An 18,588-nucleotide genomic window follows, 5' to 3' on the forward strand; every position below is an offset into this window, starting at 1 on the left:
TCAAGAAGGGTGGAGTACAGATGGAAATAAACAGGGTGGGGCTGGGTGGCCCAGTGGCCTGTCACAGAGGAGAAGCACCTTCTCAGCATCGATGGCCGACCGGGTTTGCGTCTGTGAGTGTCCTGCACTTCCGCTAGGAGTCTCAAGCCTTTGGCACAGGACAGTTCAAAGCACTTTATTTACTTATTTATTGTGGGATAGAGACAGAAATTGAGAGGGGGAGATAGAGAAGGAGAGAGACAGACAGACACCTGCAGCCCTGTGTCACCACTCGTGAAGCTTTCCCCCTGCAGGTGGGGACCAGAGGCTTGAACCCCGGTCCTTGTGTGCTGTCATGTGAGCGCCCCGCCCGGCCCCGACTTGATCTCTCTCCAGTGTTCAAACATTGTAAGTTCATCTGTACTCTGGGCCCAGCGGGTTTAACAGCCCCGCTGCGCAGTTGTGGTGTGCCGTGAGTGATGCGATTGGAGTGATGTTACTGGAAGAGAGGCGTACCGCTGACGTTCCCCGTGGAGATTTCCCTTTCGTGAGGTGGCATTCCATCAAGAAGTGTGAAGTAGTCTATCAAAACGTGAGCGCTGTTCTGTGGGGAGTGAGAGCTATTCCATTCACAAGGGAGAAGCCTGCAGAGGTCTGGCAGGGGGCGGAGGGCAGCGTCAGGCCCACTTCAGACCATCTCAGCAGTGGCTCTGGGCACGGCACACCGCGGATACCCGCACTCTGGCGGGGGAGTCAGAGGCGGGCCGGCGGCAGCTGCGTGTGCTCCCCTCCCCCAGACAGGAAGCCAGGACAGGGGTTCTCGCTTCCCTCCCCAGCAAAGCCACGCTCCCCTCCACCAGCCCCCAGAAGGGACTTGCTTAGACAGACAGACAGACAGACAGAGAACACACACAGAGCAAACAGTGCAGAAAGCCAGGGAGACCAGCTCTGCAGTCCCCTTGTCCCCTGTGGCCGGGTCATGTACACGCCGGGCTCTGCAGTGTCCTTGTCCCCTGTGGCCGGGTCATGTACACGCCGGGCTCTGCAGTGTCCTTGTCCCCTGTGGCCGGGTCATGTACACGCCGGGCTCTGCAGTGTCCTTGTCTGCGGTGCTGATTCTCACACAACTCCTGGTCACTTGAGCCTGGCTCACTGAGGTTGCTGGCTGGCTGGCTGCCTGCAGCAGGGCCTGTGGCCACAGTGCCTTGTGGCTGTTCCCTGCGGGAGGGGCTCTGGAGACTGTTCACCACTGTCCTCTGACTGTGGCACACACAGACTTGCTGCCAGCGGCCGCGCTGGAACAATCACCGTTCACAGGGTGACTCACTGGGAAGTGGAGCACTGACACATGAAATGGCTTGCTCAGGGTCACGGGTGTCTACATAGCAGGGACAGAGCCTGAACTTAACCATGGCACACTATGCTGTCACACTCACTCACATACCACACACACACTATCTCATTACACTCACACTCAGTCACATGCACTCTCTCTTACACACACTCACACTCTCACTCACGCACTCACAATACACACACACACTCACATACACACACGCACTCTCATACACACACACACTCTCACGCTCTCACACACACACACTCACACACACTCACATTCACACACACACTCTCACACTCACACACACATACTCTCACGCTCTCACACACACACACACTCACACACACACAGGGGAACGGTGACTGTCCCGTGACCCTTCACGAGGGGATGGTCCCGCTGCTCTGCCGCCCAAGTTGCTCTGCACCCTCTCCGCTTACTGTGTCTGTCGCTCTGTCTGCCCCTGCCCTGTGGCTGACTGTTGTGCTTTGCAGATGCTAACCAGGCGTGAGGGGACCCCTTCGCTTCTCTCTCTGTGTGTCGTCTTGACACTCCTCCGCCTCTTGCTCTTCTGTGTCACTGACGGATGTCTGCTAGTGGCCCTGCGGCAGAGTGCGGCTTGGGGCTCGTCTTGGATGGGGCTACATTGCCTGCTTCAAGCAGGAGAAGGACCTCTAGGTGGCCGGGCTTCCTGATGCAGCTGAAGGAACAGTCTTTATGTGGGCAGGAGACTGGTGGTCTTCACGGCCCAGGAGAGCACCGGCACGCGGTGAAGAGCGCCAAGGAAAGATGGTGAGCCTGCAGCTCCCCGACACTCGGATGCCCAGCCCAGAATGCTTTGGGGCCCGCGGGGGCTCCCGCCGTTGGGGTGCTGCAGGACCGTGGCTCCTCATTTCCCCGCATCAGCCCTGGGTCATGCAGCTCAGGCTCATGTGGGGTCCCCGTGTGGGGGCAGGAGGCCAGGGTGGTGTCGTCCAGTCTGAGCTCAGAGTCTGAGAAACAGCCCTGCCCAGCAAGGGTAACTTCGCTTGATGACTAATTGTGACCATTTAAAGATGAAGCTAAGATATTCTAAAAATGCATGTGTTTTTCAGAAGAGCGCCAACTGGCTAGAACATAAATATTTATTCATTCATCTGAACCTAACAAATAAACAGACTGAGTTATTTCTTATAGCCAGAGAATTTGTGATAAAACTGAGGGAATAAGGACACCAGCAGCCAGGAGAGTTTGGAGAGTGAGTAAGGCTCTCTGCCTTAATAGAGAAGTTGCTGAAAATATCTGAAGACTTAAGAACACGTGAAGCACTATTTACAGAGAACTGTGCTCGAAGCCAGTCTCACCGTGTCCAGGCAAACTCAGCTCGGCTGGGCCTGGGGTAGACGGCTTCCGGGGACAATGTCTGTAGGCTCAACTTCAGGGGACACTGCAGCGGGTTGGAGAGGGCAGGAGCCGGGAGCCTGGCAGGCCGTGGCCCTGGGTGTGGCCAGCTCACACGAAGATGTGCTGGCCGGGAGGGGCGGGCGTACATGGCCGTTCAGCAGGCCGCGGCAGGGCGGGGCAGGCGGGGCAGGGCCCTTTAAGGAACGGACGGTGTTCCGGCCACAGCCCTGCTTTCAGGAAGGCTGAGTGGCGAGTGTCGGGAGATGGGAAGACGGCAGAACATCTGCCCTCTGCCTGTCTGTCTAGATCCGTTCTTTGCCCGTGCGGCGAGATTAGTGCCCCTGATCCACGTGTGAGCACATGGGCACCGGGTGCAGACATGTGAAACGGTCTTGGTTTTGTTTCTTCCACGGTGTCCACGATGGTTCTCTGCAGTGCGACTGGCTCGGAAGGTGGCTCTCCTGAAGGAAAGGGGTCAGGCTTCCTCTGACCAAACATGTTGGGTGACACGATGCTTTTCCCGGGACCGGAGACAGCTCTCCTGGTGAAGCGTACACCTTACTATGCCGGGGTCCTGGGTTTGAGCCCTGGCACCACATGGACACACCGTGGAGGCACTGGGAAAGCCCCAGGCGTGGTGGAGTGGTGTAGAACATCCCCACGCCCCTCACCTCCCCTGGCCCCAGGGCCGAGAGCCAGATACAGCCACATTCCCCTCGGTCAGGAGCAGACCAAGGGCCTGGAATAATTAAGCCCAGTTGCTCCGCACTCTGTATATCAGCATGAATTCTGCATGAAGATGAAGGAAAGCAAACAGAAGCACAGCTGTGCCATCGTGGGCCTATAAGCAGCTCTCGCTGGTGTGGCCCGGGTTCAAGCCCGGCCCCCACTGCACTGAAGAATGTGTCTCTTTTCACTTCCCTTCTCTCTGCCTCAAATTTTTTTTTTTTTAGACAGGACAGAGGGAGATTGAGAGGGGATGGGGAAGAATAGCTTCACCACTCATGAAGCTTTCCCTGAGTCTTGAACGCAGGTCCTTGCACATGGTAATATGTGCGCTTAATCAAATATGCCACCACCACCACCCCTCTGTCTTATAAAAAAAAAGAAACAAGACTGACATTTTTATAATAATCTTGGGGTTCAGACCTTTTTAAGTGTAACTGACTTAATTTTGTGTAGTTAAAATGTATTATTTCCATATGGCAAAAATAATAAAATAAAAACATTTGCAAAACATGGCTGCTGGGCACAGAGGTTGCTGTTAAGTCTGTGTGTGTCGGGATGGGGCTGAACAACCCACTACGAATATGAGATAAGCAGGCCCGCAATGCAGACGAGGTGCCTTAGTAACAGCCAGTTCAGCTTTCTGTCGTCTGTGTGCTTCATAGGAAGTCTCGCCTTCCGGGCCGGGTGGTGGTGCATATGGACCCGGGTTCAAGTGCCCAGTCAGTCCCTGCTCGGGGGAGGAACTTCACAAACTAGAGCTGGGCAGCAGGTGTCTGTCTCTCTCTCTTACTTTATCCTCTCCTCCCCTCCTGATTGCTCTCTATCCAATAGGTAAGAAGCTAAAAAAAAAAAAAAAGAGTCTCCTTGGGTATAAGAATTTTAAGTGCATGTGAACCACTGTCGGGTTTGAAGCCAGACGCTGAGGCCAGAGCGAGGAGTCTGAGCTCAGCTCGCAGGCCTTTTCTCTGTGTTGCACACGAGCCAGACTGTTTTCCACAGGAGGCAGAGTTCACTCACAGGTGTTCGTAGTGAGGCAGGGTGTTGCGCGTCAGACCCGGAGGGGTCACTGACTCAGGACTCGGATGCGGGCTTGCCACATTCTGCAGACGAGGGCGGCCTGGCTTGACTTGTCCTTTTTCTCCGTGTTTTTGTAGGAGCCGGCGTTCGAACGTTCACTCCATTCTACTTCCTTGCGGAACCGGCCGACACTCTCTCAGTCAGGGGCGCCTCTGTTATACTAAACTGCTCAGCGCACTCAGAGCCTTCTCCAAAGATCGAGTGGAAAAAAGATGGGACGTTTCTAAACCTGGTGTCCGATGACCGGCGGCAGCTTCTCCCCGACGGCTCTCTGCTCTTCAGCAGTGTGGTCCACTCCAAGCACAACAGGCCCGACGAAGGCCACTACCAGTGTGTGGCCACCGCGGAGAGTCTGGGGACCATCGTGAGCAGGACCGCCAGGCTCACGGTGGCAGGTGAGTTCTGCTGAGGCTTTGTTTTGCTCACTCCTGATCTTGGGCAGATCTTAAAAAACTTTATTAGGGTGGGGTAGATAGGATAATGGTTATGCCTGAGACTCAACAGTCCCAGGTTCAACCCCCTGCACCACCATAAGCCAGAGCTGAGCAGGGCTCTGGTAAAAAAAGGGGGGGGGCAGGTGGTAGCTCATCGGGTTAAGCGCACTTGGCCCCGGCTCCCCACCTGTAGGAGGGTCGCTTCACAGGCGGTGAAGCAGGTCTGCAGGTGTCTGTCCTCTCCTCCTCTCTGTTTTCCCCTCCTCTCTCGATTTCTCTCTGTTCTATCCAATAACAACAACAATAACCACAAGGCCAACAAAAATAGAAAAATGGCAGTCACTGCCCGCTGCTCCCACCCGGGCTGATGCAGTCACTGCCGCTGCTCCCGCCCGGGCTGATGCAGTCACTGCCTGCTGCTCCCGCCTGGGCTGATGCAGTCACTGCCTGCTGCTCCCGCCTGGGCTGATGCAGTCACTGCCGCTGCTCCCCCGCAGGCTGATGCAGTCACTGCCTGCTGCTCCCGCCCGGGCTGATGCAGTCACTGCCCGCTGCTCCCGCCCGGGCTGATGCAGTCACTGCCGCTGCTCCCCCGCAGGCTGATGCAGTCACCGCCTGCTGCTCCCGCCCGGGCTGATGCAGTCACTGCCGCTGCTCCCGCCCGGGCTGATGCAGTCACTGCCTGCTGCTCCCGCACGGGCTGATGCAGTCACCGCCTGCTGCTCCCACGTCTCTTGGTGTTCACTACTTGATTGTGTCAGTCTCTCTGTGTGTCTTCACTCTAGAGCCAAAGAGGACTTTGTACTTTCATTAGTTAGTAGCAAGTGTTGGGAGGAGATAGTTTAACGCTCTCTGACTTTCCTTGCCTTCCGCCTGCTGCTTTAACATCAATTCACGAGTCTTCCCTGAATCATTTGTACCCCAGACTTAGCCGGGAGAAGCTCCTTCAGCCAATGTGTGCCCAGACTCGTCTGCTCCTGTCCTAAAGCAGTCACTTTGCCCGCGAGTGTTGAGAGACTGTAGTGCAGAGAGACGCTTGGGTATCTTGGCTACAGCTTGATGAACTCTCGGTGAGCGAGTCAAGCAGAGGAGGATGGAGACTGGGTGAGCTCACTCCTAGGTGGCCCTTAAGAAGCAAGCAGTGAGCGGCAAGGGGAGGAGACGGCAGAGCAAGCTTGGGCGGGCGGGTGGGGTGTGCGGCAGCCAAGCCAAAGACCGGCCTGCGGAGGGAGGAGAGGGTGTCAGGTCCCCAAGACACGGTGGTGAGGAGAGACCAGGTTGGTGGTGGGAGTGGTGCTCAGACAGGTGTCACAGGAGGTGAGAATGGCGTAGTCTCACTCACGTGGCAGAAGTGGAGAAATCAGAACTGAAGGGGAACACCAAGCAGAACCTGGACTCGGTTTGATGTCTTGCCCCAAAGTAAAGGGCTCAGGGTGTGGGGACGACTGTCAGGTCCTGGTGCTGGTGGTGGAGGAGGCCCTGGGCTGGGGGAGAGTGTTTGCAGGAAACTGAGACATGAGGCACGTGAGCCAGCAGCTGTGTTGACTGTAGACCATTAATCCCCCAATAAGAAAGCAGTTTGGTCCTCATTGCTAGAGTCAGTTGTTCACCGTTTGAATTATAGACAGAAGTTCGAGCAGTTGCTACGTTTGTGAATAAATCAAAAATGAATCGAGGATAAATCACCAGGCTCACTGATGGTAAATTTAAAGTCAGTGTAGCAAACCTGAGATGAAGCATCTACTGGCCAAAAACTGTTTCTGGGTTGTGTTGAGAGATGCCCCTGAGCGACTTGTGCTCAGACCATGCAGAGGCTCTTGCTGAGGGATATCCCCAGCGTGGTGATCCTCAGGCCTGTCGAGAGGCAGGAACTCTGCATGGCAGCTTCTCATCGTTCAAGCCCGGTGTCAGCAACACAGTGGTTCCACAGGGCTTCGTGTCATGTAGGACAGTGTTTGCTGATAGAGGGTCTGGTTTGTACACAAGTGATATAAACTCTGTGTCAGTAAATAGAGCAAAGTGCTACAGAGGGAAGGAGGGGGAGAGAGCGGAAAACAGGCAAATCAAGCCACCATCATGGCGCCCTTGAGCCGGGGGCAGCCGGGTGGAGAGGCGCCCCGGGTGCCCGTATGGCAGCTGTGAGCCACACCCGCACGCACGTGGCAGTGTGACGATAGCTGCAGCTGCGTTGTGCCGTCGGAAGAGTCGCGCCGCGCTCTGCAAGGAGAGCAGGAAGGTGCTCCGTGACCTTCCCAGCACGCGGGCTGACCCTGAACTGCAGCCCAGCATGGCGGCCTTTCGTGCGTGGCGTTCCCACGTTTGTGCCTCTCTCCTCCCACGTGAGGACTCCGACTCCGGCTGCTCTGGACTTTCCCCTTTGGTCTCTGTCCCTGTGTCCTGAGCAGCTTGACCAGACTGTCCTGACCACAAGTGTCGGCACAGGCCGTCCTGCCCCCGGTCCCCAGGCCGCACGTGACAGAAGAATTTAACGGCTTTTATCTGTCTCCCTTTGTTGCCAGGTCTCCCGAGATTTGCCAGCCAGCCAGAAGCCTCTTCGGTTTATGCTGGGAACAGTGCTGTTCTCAACTGTGAAGTCAATGCAGACTTAGCCCCCTTTGTAAGGTGGGAACAGAACAGACAGCCTCTTCTTCTGGACGATCGAGTTCACAAGCTCCCAGGTGGAACTCTGGTAGTGAGCAACGCAACGGCAGGGGACGCGGGCCTTTACCGCTGCGTGGTGGAAGGCGGAGGCCCCCCCAAGTACAGTGACGAGGCGGAGCTCACTGTCCTCCCAGGTAGCCCCTGCTTTTCAGGCCTGGTGCTCTGGTTTTGGTGACGGGGTAAAGACTGTTGGAGAACGATTTTCCCATAAAACACTGATAAGTGTGCTGGGAGGAGTGTGTTAACAAGGGGAACTGCTTCCTTACAGGGACGAAAGAAGGAAGCATGGCAAAAGGATCCAGCCTTTTCCCTTTTTTAAAAAGTTGACTTTGGGGGCCGGGCGGCGGCGCAGCGGGTTAAGCGCACAGGACGCAAAGCGCAGGGACCGGCCTAAGGATCCCGGTTCGAGCCCCCGGCTCCCCACCTGCAGGGGAGTCGCTTCCCAGGTGGTGAAGCCGGTCTGCAGGTGTCTGTCTTTCTCTCCCCCTCTCTGTCTTCCCCTCCTCTCTCCATGTCTCTCTGTCCTATCCAACAACGACGACATCAACAACAACAACAACAACAATAAAAAACAAGGGCAACAAAAGGGAATAAAGAAATAAATACTTAAGTTGACTGTATAAGGGAAGGAGGCCTAGAGCACTGGCTTCTGGTGGGGCTGGGGATTGAACCTGGGGCCTCGGGGCCTCCAGCATGCAGACCCCATGCACTGAGCTAGTCCATGGCTGCAGGAAGGCCACTCTTTAGCCAGCGCATCCGTCAGTAGAAGTGTCACCAAGTGACCATTCAGCGCTCTTGGCATCCCTTTGGAGCACAGAATGCCAGTGACTCTCGTCACACCTCTGTCCTCTGACCCCTCCCACAGTGGCCTCTCTCTCTGTCGCTGTTACCCCACCCCCATGGTCTTGTCATTAGGTCCTTTCAGCTGTGGCCATCAGATACTCACTGGGGGCTCACATAGCAGCAGTGCGGGTGCCGTGAGCCTGGCCCCGGCCCCTCCTGCTTGGCCATATCCATGCAGACTCAGCTCTGCCGTGTGCCACTCGGTGGCCGTCCCTCTCCTGACTCTCCTCTGCCCTGGGCAGCTTTTCTCAGCCGCCTGGCTCTGCCTCTCCTGCTCCCAGCTCCCAGCGCCCAGCAGCCCCTTGAGGCTTCTCATCCTCTACCTCCTCAGCTCCCGCCTCGCAGCAGGCGGCCTGGCCTGTCTTCAGACCTTACTCCCCACCTGGGTTTAGGAGTTGAGTCTGGCCGTCCAAGCTGTTTGGGCAGCCTGCTCCTTGGGGACCGGTGGGTTGGGTTGTGCTGTGAGACCGGCGTCAGGAGCAGCAAGCCATTCCCAAGGGCGTGTTCCTGAAGGGCCTGAGAGATGTTTCTCAAACAGCTTCTTTGTCGGCCGTTGTCACCCTGTCTTGTCACTCTGACCCCCACTGCTCAGCTCAGCTCAGCTCAGCTCAGTACCACATCGGTGGTGAGATGTTTGTCCGGCCATCCTAGTAGTGTCTTAGAGTCGATATCAAGCCCTTGGCCCGTAAGGCTGTAAGATGTGCTGCTGGAGACTGAATGCTGGGTTGCACGTTTTGCCAGCCACTGGGCCACCCGCCTCCTTGGCTCTCTGTCACCTTGATGCCTGTGCTCCATCTCACACTCTTTTTTCCCTCACCGCGAATCTGTCTTCGACCTTTGTGTGAACAACAGTCTTGTGGACTGAATGTTCGGGCGCCTCAGGCTTATTTGTTCAAGCCCTACTCCTGAATGCACTGGCATTTGGAGAGGTGGTCGGGCGGATGGGGTCGTGTCCTCATGGATGCGCAAGTCACCCCAGAACCAGTCACCCCGGACCCTTCCTCTTTCTCCCCTGCGAGGCAGTTGTCTGCGAGCCAGAGGCAGCAGTCTCCCGGCAGCCACCCCCGTCAGCACCCGGCCTCGGGCTGCACAGCTGCTAGAGCCCTGAGGAGAGGAGCAGACCTGCTTCTGTTGCGATTCTGTCTGGCGGCCTGACTGGGCCGGGCCGGGAGCACAGCAGGAGCGCCTAGGATGGAGGGCTGCTCGGCACGTCTCCCTGACGTGGACGCCCAGTGGCCTCAGCCAAGCCTGCTGTCCTGGGGGAGGCCGCGGAGAGCTCTCCATTCCCGCCGCCCGCGCGCTCCTCGCCACCCGGACTCTCTAGATTTGCCGTCTCTCTCCCTTGACGAGTGAGTGTGTAGACTCAGGCCGGGGGATTCTGCCTGGTGTCAGGAATGGAGCTACTGTTTGTTCGTAATTGTTTGGTTGAGGGAGCCAGGGGTGGTGCACACAGGACAGCGTTCAAAGACCTGGGTTCAAGCCCCGGGCCCCGCCTGTAGGAGAGAAGCCTCACGAGTGGTAAAACTGTGCCTCACTCTCTCTCTGTCTCCCCTTCCCTCTCAAGTTCTCCTGTCTCTATCGAAAATGAATACATACTTTTTTTTAAAGTTTGAAAAAACAGTGAGTCTGTGAAAATGCGGTTAAATCTGGTGATAATCCAATGCGGTGAAAAAGGACTCTGGCACTGTCTTTCTGTCCACTCTGCGACTCGCTTCTGCGCCACTGAGGCCGCATCTCTTGAGTGCCATTCACGTCAGTCAGCCCTGCAAGCTGGCGCCAAGGATGCGGGGTTCCTGCTGTCAGAGGGAGGCTTCTGTTGAGTATCTGAGACAGAAAGTGTTGGGTTTTGCTCATGCGAGTGAGGAGAGCCAGCATGCGAAGCCTGGTCTTGGCGAATAACCGAGACTGCTGATCTGCTGTCGGACTTTGAGGAGACAGTGAGTGTGGAGCTGGGCAGGGTGGGCTGTCAGCCAGAGGAGCTGTCTTACGGCTGCTTAAAGAGGTGACAGCAGGCTAATGCCACTCGTAGGCACAGGTGACGGCCGGGCACCACCGGCTCCCGGACCCCGGGCTGGCGCTGTTTGTGGCATGCTCACTGGGCAAGTCGCCACAGATCTTTCAGATCCTGTTTAGCTGTTACCATGGCCACAGGGCTGCCATTGATCGGCTTTGCAAAGTGAAGGCCGGTCCTGGCCGTGGTTGCCATGATCACAGAGCATCTTTTCGGGAGAGGCTGGCCACAGAGGTCACCCCTCTCTGCCTGAGAAGTGCCTTTTCCTTTCTCTCTCAAAACTCAAGATGCGGAGGGAATGTCGGGGGAGGAACCTACCTTTACCCTTCTGAGTCTTTTCATATGTCCACAAGTGGCATTTTCATGGAGGGGACACATACACTTTGGCAGCTGGATGGCTGCAGCCTTACAGAATTTAAGGATTCGCGGACTGAGCAGGTGAAAGAGAGGGAACTCGAGAAGGTTCTCAGCTTCACGCACAGGGAAGGCAGGGACGCCTGAGGACCCACCCTGCTCTCGCCCGGCCTCTGTCTGTCTGCACCACATGCGTGGCGTGCGCTGCATGCCGCTTTCTGCGGTGAAGGAATCCGTGTCCGGGGACCCTTCCGAAACAGGGGCTGTGGCAGCGCCCTTCTCCGTCATGCCCCGGCGAGCCGAGCACGGTGGGTCCATGTGGAGAAGCGACTTAAGAGCGAGGGGTTCTGGTGTCACTTCTGCTCACATGAAGCCACGGGAATGGAGTGGATGCTTGCTGACTTTCAGCACTAAAGTGGTCAAGTGCTTTCATAATTGTTGTCTTTATTTATTTATTTCAGATACTGCGGTTCCATCAGACTTAGTGTTTTTGAAACAGCCATCTTCACTAGTCAGAGCCAGAGGCCAGAGGGCGGTCTTACCGTGCGTGGCTGCAGGACTGCCCACCCCAGCTGTCCGATGGATGAAGGGTGAGGAGGCGCTCGCCACAGGAAGGTAATGTCCGCCCGAGCGCCCCTGGCCTCGGCTTGAGTTACTCCAGTTCCGTGTGGGACTGGGGCTTAGAAAACCATGTGGGTCCCCAGTACGTTGGTTTAGACGTAGCGTCCGTCGTCCTTGGGGTATGCCCACACGCTCCGCGTGATGAGGATGTCCGTAGAAGAAACCCTTTGGCATTAAGGGGCCGAAATGCCGTCTGTCCTTTGAAAGTGTGGTGAGCTAAGACCCGGCCGCCTTCCTGGCCCCTGCCTGCCGGGTGCCAGCAGTGCGTCCATGTCGCGATGACTGTGAGTGTCTCTAGACATTGCCACGTGCCCGACTCTGTCCTGGGGTGGGTGGGCACTGGTAGAAGGTCGCCCCAGCGGAGGACCTCTGTCCCGGAGCAGAGCTGGCGGCAGAGCGGGCACACGGCTCGAGATGCGGCGCAGCCGTGTTGGTGGTGAGCACAGACTGCTGGGTCCCTTAGTGGCCGCGCGGCCGTGGAAGACAGGCGTGTTTGCGCTCAGTGCCGCTTCGGTTCTTACCCGCCAGGAAACATTAAATCAAATGAAGAACCCAGTTCCTCAGACTAGCCGTCTCCGCCTCTGGGTGTTGGGAGCCTCGTGCCGAGGGCAGAGAGTGGGCGGGAGCAGCGGTGGGGGCAGGTCTCGTCCAGCCTCACTGGGGGTGGCGCTGCAGTGCGTTCGCTCCACCTTCCAGCAGAGCGGATGGGGGCTCTTGGGTCTGCTCCCTCCGGTAGCCTCTGGATTCCTCCTCAGTGTTCTCGCCCTGAGTCCGCAGCTTCCGCCATCGTTGTCCTTAGTCTTGTCCTCTGCCCTCTCCTCTCTAGCTCACACACACACTCACTCACACACTCACTCACACACTTACACACTCACGCACACACTCACATACACACTTACACACTCACGCACACACTCAGAGACATACACAGCTCACTCAGACACACACACTCACACACTCAGAGACACTTACACACTCACACACACACTCAGAGACATACACAGCTCACACACACACTCACTCACACACTCACTCACACACTTACACACTCACGCACACACTCAGAGACATACACAGCTCACTCAGACACACACACTCACACGCACACACTCACACACTCAGAGACACTTACACACTCACACACACACACTCAGAGACATACACAGCTCACACACACTCACTCACACACTCACTCACACACTTACACACTCACGCACACACTCAGAGACATACACAGCTCACTCAGGCACACACACTCACACACTCAGAGACACTTACACACTCACACACACACTCAGAGACATACACAGCTCACACACACACTCACTCACACACTCACTCACACACTTACACACTCACGCACACACTCAGAGACATACACAGCTCACTCAGACACTCACACGCACACACTCACACACTCAGAGACACTTACACACTCACACACACACTCAAAGACATACACAGCTCACACACACACTCACACACTCACTCACACACTTACACACTCACGCACACACTCAGAGACATACACAGCTCACTCAGACACACACACACACGCACACACACACACTCAGAGACACTTACACACTCACACACACACTCAGAGACATACACAGCTCACACACTCACTCACACACTTACACACTCACGCACACACTCAGAGACATACACAGCTCACTCAGACACACACACTCAGACACTCACACACTTAGAGACACACATACACACACGCACACACTCACACACTCAGAGACACTTACACACTCACACACACACACACTCAGAGACATACACAGCTCACTCAGACACACACACTCAGACACTCACACACTCACACACTTACACACTCACACACTCATACTCAGAGACATACACAGCTCACTCAGACACACGCACACACTCACACACTCAGAGACACACATACACACACACACTCACTCACACACTCACATACACACTTACACACTCACACACACACACTCAGAGACATACACAGCTCACTCAGACACACACACAAGCACACGCTCACACACTCAGATACACACATACACACTTACACACTCATACACACACACTCAGACATACACAGCTCACTCAGACACACACACACACGCACACTCACACACTCAGAGACACTTACACACTCACACACACACTCAGAGACATACACAGCTCACACACACACTCACACAGAGACACACATAAACACTTACACACTCACACACACACTCAGAGACATACACAGCTCAAACACACACACACACTCAGATACTCACACACTCAGAGACACACATAAACACTTACACACTCACACACACTCAGAGACATACACAGCTCACTCAGACACACGCACTCAGAGACACACATAAACACACACACTCAGACACTCACACACTCAGAGACACATAAACACTTACACACTCACACACACACACTCAGAGACACACATAAACACTTACACACTCACACACACACTCAGAGACATACACAGCTCACTCAGACACACACACTCAGACACTCACACACTCAGAGACACACATACACACACACTCACTCACACACTCACATACACACACACTCACACACACACACTCAGACATACACAGCTCACTCAGACACACACACATGCACACACTCACACACTCAGAGACACTTACACACTCACACACACACTCAGAGACATACACAGCTCAAACACACACATGCACACACTCAGAGACACATACACACACACTCAGAGACATACACAGCTCAAACACACACACACTCAGAGACACACATACACACACACTCAGAGACATACACAGCTCAAACACACACACATGCACACACTCAGAGACACATACACACTTACACACTCACTCAGAGACATACACAGCTCAAACACACACACACACACACACTCAGAGACACACATAAACACTTACACACTCACACACACACACTCAGAGACATACACAGCTCAAACACTCACACACACACACACTCAGGCACTCACACACTCAGAGACACACATAAAACACTTACACACTCACACACACACTCAGAGACATACACAGCTCAAACACACACACACTCAGAGACACACATACACACACACTCAGAGACATACACAGCTCAAACACTCACACACACTCAGGCACTCACACACTCAGAGACACACATAAAACACTTACACACTCACACACACACTCAGAGACATACACAGCTCAAACACACACACACTCAGAGACACACATACACACACACTCAGAGACATACACAGCTCAAACACACACACATGCACACACTCAGAGACACATACACACTCACACACACACTCAGAGACATACACAGCTCAAACACACACACACTCAGAAACACACATACACACACACTCAGAGACATACACAGCTCAAACACACACATGCTCACACTCAGAGACACATACACACTTACACACTCACTCAGAGACATACACAGCTCAAACACACACACACACACTCAGAGACACACATAAACACACACTCACACACACACACTCAGAGACATACACAGCTCAAACACACACACACACTCAGAGACACACATAAACACTTACACACTCACACACACACACTCAGAGACATACACAGCTCAAACACTCACACACACACACACTCAGGCACTCACACACTCAGAGACACACATAAAACACACACTCACACACACACTCAGAGACATACACAGCTCAAACACTCACTCACACACTCACTCACTCACACAGAGACACACATAAACACTTACACACTCACACACACTCAGAGACATACACAGCTCAAACACTCACACACACACACACACACACACTCAGAGACACACATAAACACTTACACACTCACACATACACTCAGAGATATACACAGCTCAAACACTCACACACACACACGCGCACACGACTTGAGGGGAGTTATTTCGAGCTCACTGAAATGGAGATAGCAGTCTCCAGTGTATACATGGAGACTGGCTGCATGTTAGCTTCAACTGTCAACAGTCACGAGTCTTCAGAGGGATCATTTGAAGAGCCCCTATTTTGTCACCATACAAGCACATTCTGAAGACACAGGCTTTTCCTTTACTGCCTAATAGAGATGGCATCTGTGGCTCCCATCTGCTGACTGGTGCCTGAGAGGCCTCTTGGCTGCTGGCTGAGGCGGTCACTTCGCTGGGAGCAGAGCAGTGAGCCCAGTGCCTGTGTGGCTGCTCCAGGGCCCAGGTTCCTGTCCCTTCCTGTCCTCTCTGCAGTCTTAGGAACTCTTTCCTCTTTATCTCTCTCTGCCAAGCCGAAAAAAGCAGCTAAGCACTTAATTCCCCTCTCGACCCTCTCCCACTGGCTGCTGTGAGCGTGCATCTCGAGTTGGCTGGCTGTCCCCTCAGCACCCTGTTCAGTGTGTCATCCGCCTGTCACTTTACCTGCCAGTTCACGCGGACGTGCATTTGTGACTCCACGAAGCCGTCTCCCATCACCCGGCTACTGCCACAACCTCCTGGCCGTCCTCCCACGTGCATTCTGGCTTCATTCCAAAGACAGCTTCACGTTCCTGCCGGATGAGTCTATGCAGACTCCAGTGCCACTCCGTCACAGTCACCCTCTTGACCGTATTTTAAAATGTGTCCGGGGTCCAGGAGGCAGCTCCCAGAGCACCTTGGACAGCAACAGCAGAGCTCCAGGATGGTGGTGCTCCATGTTCTCTCTCTCTCTCTGCTCTCCAGCTGTCTCTGCAGTCCGCACACCTTCTTTCAGACACAGCAGAGCTCCAGGATGGTGGGTGGTGCTCCATGTTCTCTCTCTCTCTCTCTCTCTGCTCTCCAGCTGTCTCTGCAGTCCACACACCTTCTTTCAGACACAGAGAAAAAGATTGTGCAGGAGGCTGCTTGCCTCAGGTGGTGTCCCGGTGCTGCGTTGAAAAAGTGTCTTCTGATTCCCGTAGTTACTAGACCAAGGTGTCAGTGTTTCGGATGCCCCCAGAGCTCTCTGGTGGGACTCCACCCCCAGGCCCCGGGCATACGTGCCCCTAGGACCATCATAAGGGTCCAGACTCACTGGCGTGCGTCCGTCCTCAACGCTTCTCATCTGTTCCGAGACAGTCCCCTTCTCCTCCTTCGGGTCTTAACTTGGGGATCACCCTGCTAGTTTCTCCTTCCCTGTGCTGTTTGGTGGGGCCATCTATCATGCCTGTCTCTCACTGGCTGTGCCTTGTTCGTGGCAGCACCCCCAGCTGTCTGGGCATGCTGACCCTGTCACCCCACGTCCGTCAGACCCTCTCACCAGCGGGCGTCCGTCTGCTTTGCTCTGCTCTTCACAGTGACTGGCTCTTCTTGCAGCTGTCACTGCCATGCTCAAGCCGCTGACGGGAATTCACAGGCAGACTTCCTGCTTCTAGTCTCTCCAGCAAATAAAAATGACAAAGGACAAACGTAGCCCTTGGTGTTCTGTGTTCCTCCCCGCCTGGACTGCCCCGGCCTGCGGCGTCTCTCGGTGTCTCTCGGCACCCGCCTGGACTGCCCTGGCCTGCGGTGTCTCTCGGCACCAGCTTCTTCCTCAGTCTCTCTGGCATTTGCCTCCCAAGTTACTGTGGAACTCACCTGAGTCCAAACTCTCCTCTTGTTTCTCCACTAAATCTAGGGGGCCGGGCGGTAGCGCAGCCGGTTAAGCGCACGTGGTGCGAAGCGCAAGGACCGGCATAAGGATCCAGGTTCGAGCCCCCGGCTCCCCACCTGCAGGGGAGTCTCTTCACAGGCGGTGAAGCAGGTCTGCAGGTGTCTGTCTTTCTCTCCCCCTCTCTGTCTTCCCCTCCTCTCTCCGTTTCTCTCTGTCCTATCTAACAATGACATCAATAACGACAGCAATAATAATAACAACAACAATAAACAAAAAGGTCAGCAAGAGGGGAAAAAAAGTAGCCTCCAGGAGCAGTGGATTCATAGTGCAGGCACTGAGATCCAGCAATAACCCTGGAGGCAAAAAAACCCAACAAAACACCCAAAACTCTAGTGGTGTTACTCACCTGATCAGCACCCTGTGGTGAGAGACGTCTCCCCAGCAAACCAAGTTCTCCTTGGCTGATCACTGGGAATTCAAGGTCTCCCCCCACCTCTCTCTCTCTGACACACACACACTAACACACACTCACTCTTACACTAACGCACTCGCTCTCTCACACACACTCTTACTAACACATTCTCGCACACACACTAACAGACACACACACTCAACTCTCACACACACTAACAAACACACACACTCACACTAACAGATACACACACACTAACACACTCACACATACAGACACACTCTCACACACACAGACACACACTGACAGGCAGAGTACACACTAACACACACAGCCAGACACACACACATGCACACACACACACACACACACACACACACACACAAACACGCACACACTTTTGCTTGCATCTTTGAAGTTTGGAATTCTGAAGACTTGATTGTAGTCCTCATGGTCAGGTGAACACGCTATCTGCATCTTGTAAGATGAATGAATATTCTTTCTCCCAGGCCTCATTTAAGGATTGTGACATCAGTTCTGTGAAGAAAGATGGTCCTTTACTGGCCACTGTCTGCCTCAAACAGGAGGCATGCCAGGGATCAGGAATACTCAAGTATAGTCACTAGATGCGAATGACTGTATCTCAGCTTCTAAAACACCACCTGAGCCGGTGTTCCATGAACTGGTTCCTCTGAGCTGGGAGTCAGATGTGTCTGCACACCATGGGCATCCTGGGGGTCCCTGTTTGCCATTACTGAGGCCTAGCGGTGGTCTTGTCCCAGGTGAACATGGGGCTCTAGCTTGTGCTCATGAGTCTCGTTGTGCTGGGCCCCCAGAGCTCCCGGCCTGGTTTCTCTGCTTCTTTACTCTAGTCATGCTTGCTGTGCTCCATTCTCTGCTCTTTCTTTTCTAGTCAGCCACGTGGAGTTGAGGTTTGAGAACATAAAATTAGGATATGTCTCACAGTGGAGGGCCACTTGATATAGTCATGACCTTGCAGGGTTTTTTTTTTTTTTTAAGTTGCCACAGATGATTCTATTTTCTTCACATTTTTGTCCAGAAACTTCATCTAGTTATTCAGACTCACGGTGTACTGAAATGCTTTCAGCCCACAACAGTGTCCTC

The 18,588-nt window shown here is 54.4% G+C and overlaps 1 protein-coding gene across 13 annotated transcripts in view; it reads left to right on the plus strand.

The window, feature by feature from the left end:
* NEO1 (neogenin 1) overlaps nucleotides 1-18,588 on the plus strand; it is a 130,779-nt gene that overhangs the window by 44,670 nt on the left and 67,521 nt on the right. For all 13 annotated transcript variants that reach the window (XM_060175610.1, XM_060175617.1, XM_060175621.1 and 10 more), the window contains exons 2-4: nucleotides 4,585-4,902; nucleotides 7,461-7,736; nucleotides 11,272-11,425. In XM_060175610.1, the coding sequence (XP_060031593.1) occupies nucleotides 4,585-4,902; nucleotides 7,461-7,736; nucleotides 11,272-11,425 (748 nt within the window). The remainder of the gene's footprint in view (nucleotides 1-4,584; nucleotides 4,903-7,460; nucleotides 7,737-11,271; nucleotides 11,426-18,588) is intronic.

The sequence above is a fragment of the Erinaceus europaeus genome, chromosome 16 (assembly GCF_950295315.1).
Source record: "Erinaceus europaeus chromosome 16, mEriEur2.1, whole genome shotgun sequence".
In the NCBI taxonomy this organism is placed as follows: Eukaryota; Metazoa; Chordata; class Mammalia; order Eulipotyphla; family Erinaceidae; genus Erinaceus; species Erinaceus europaeus.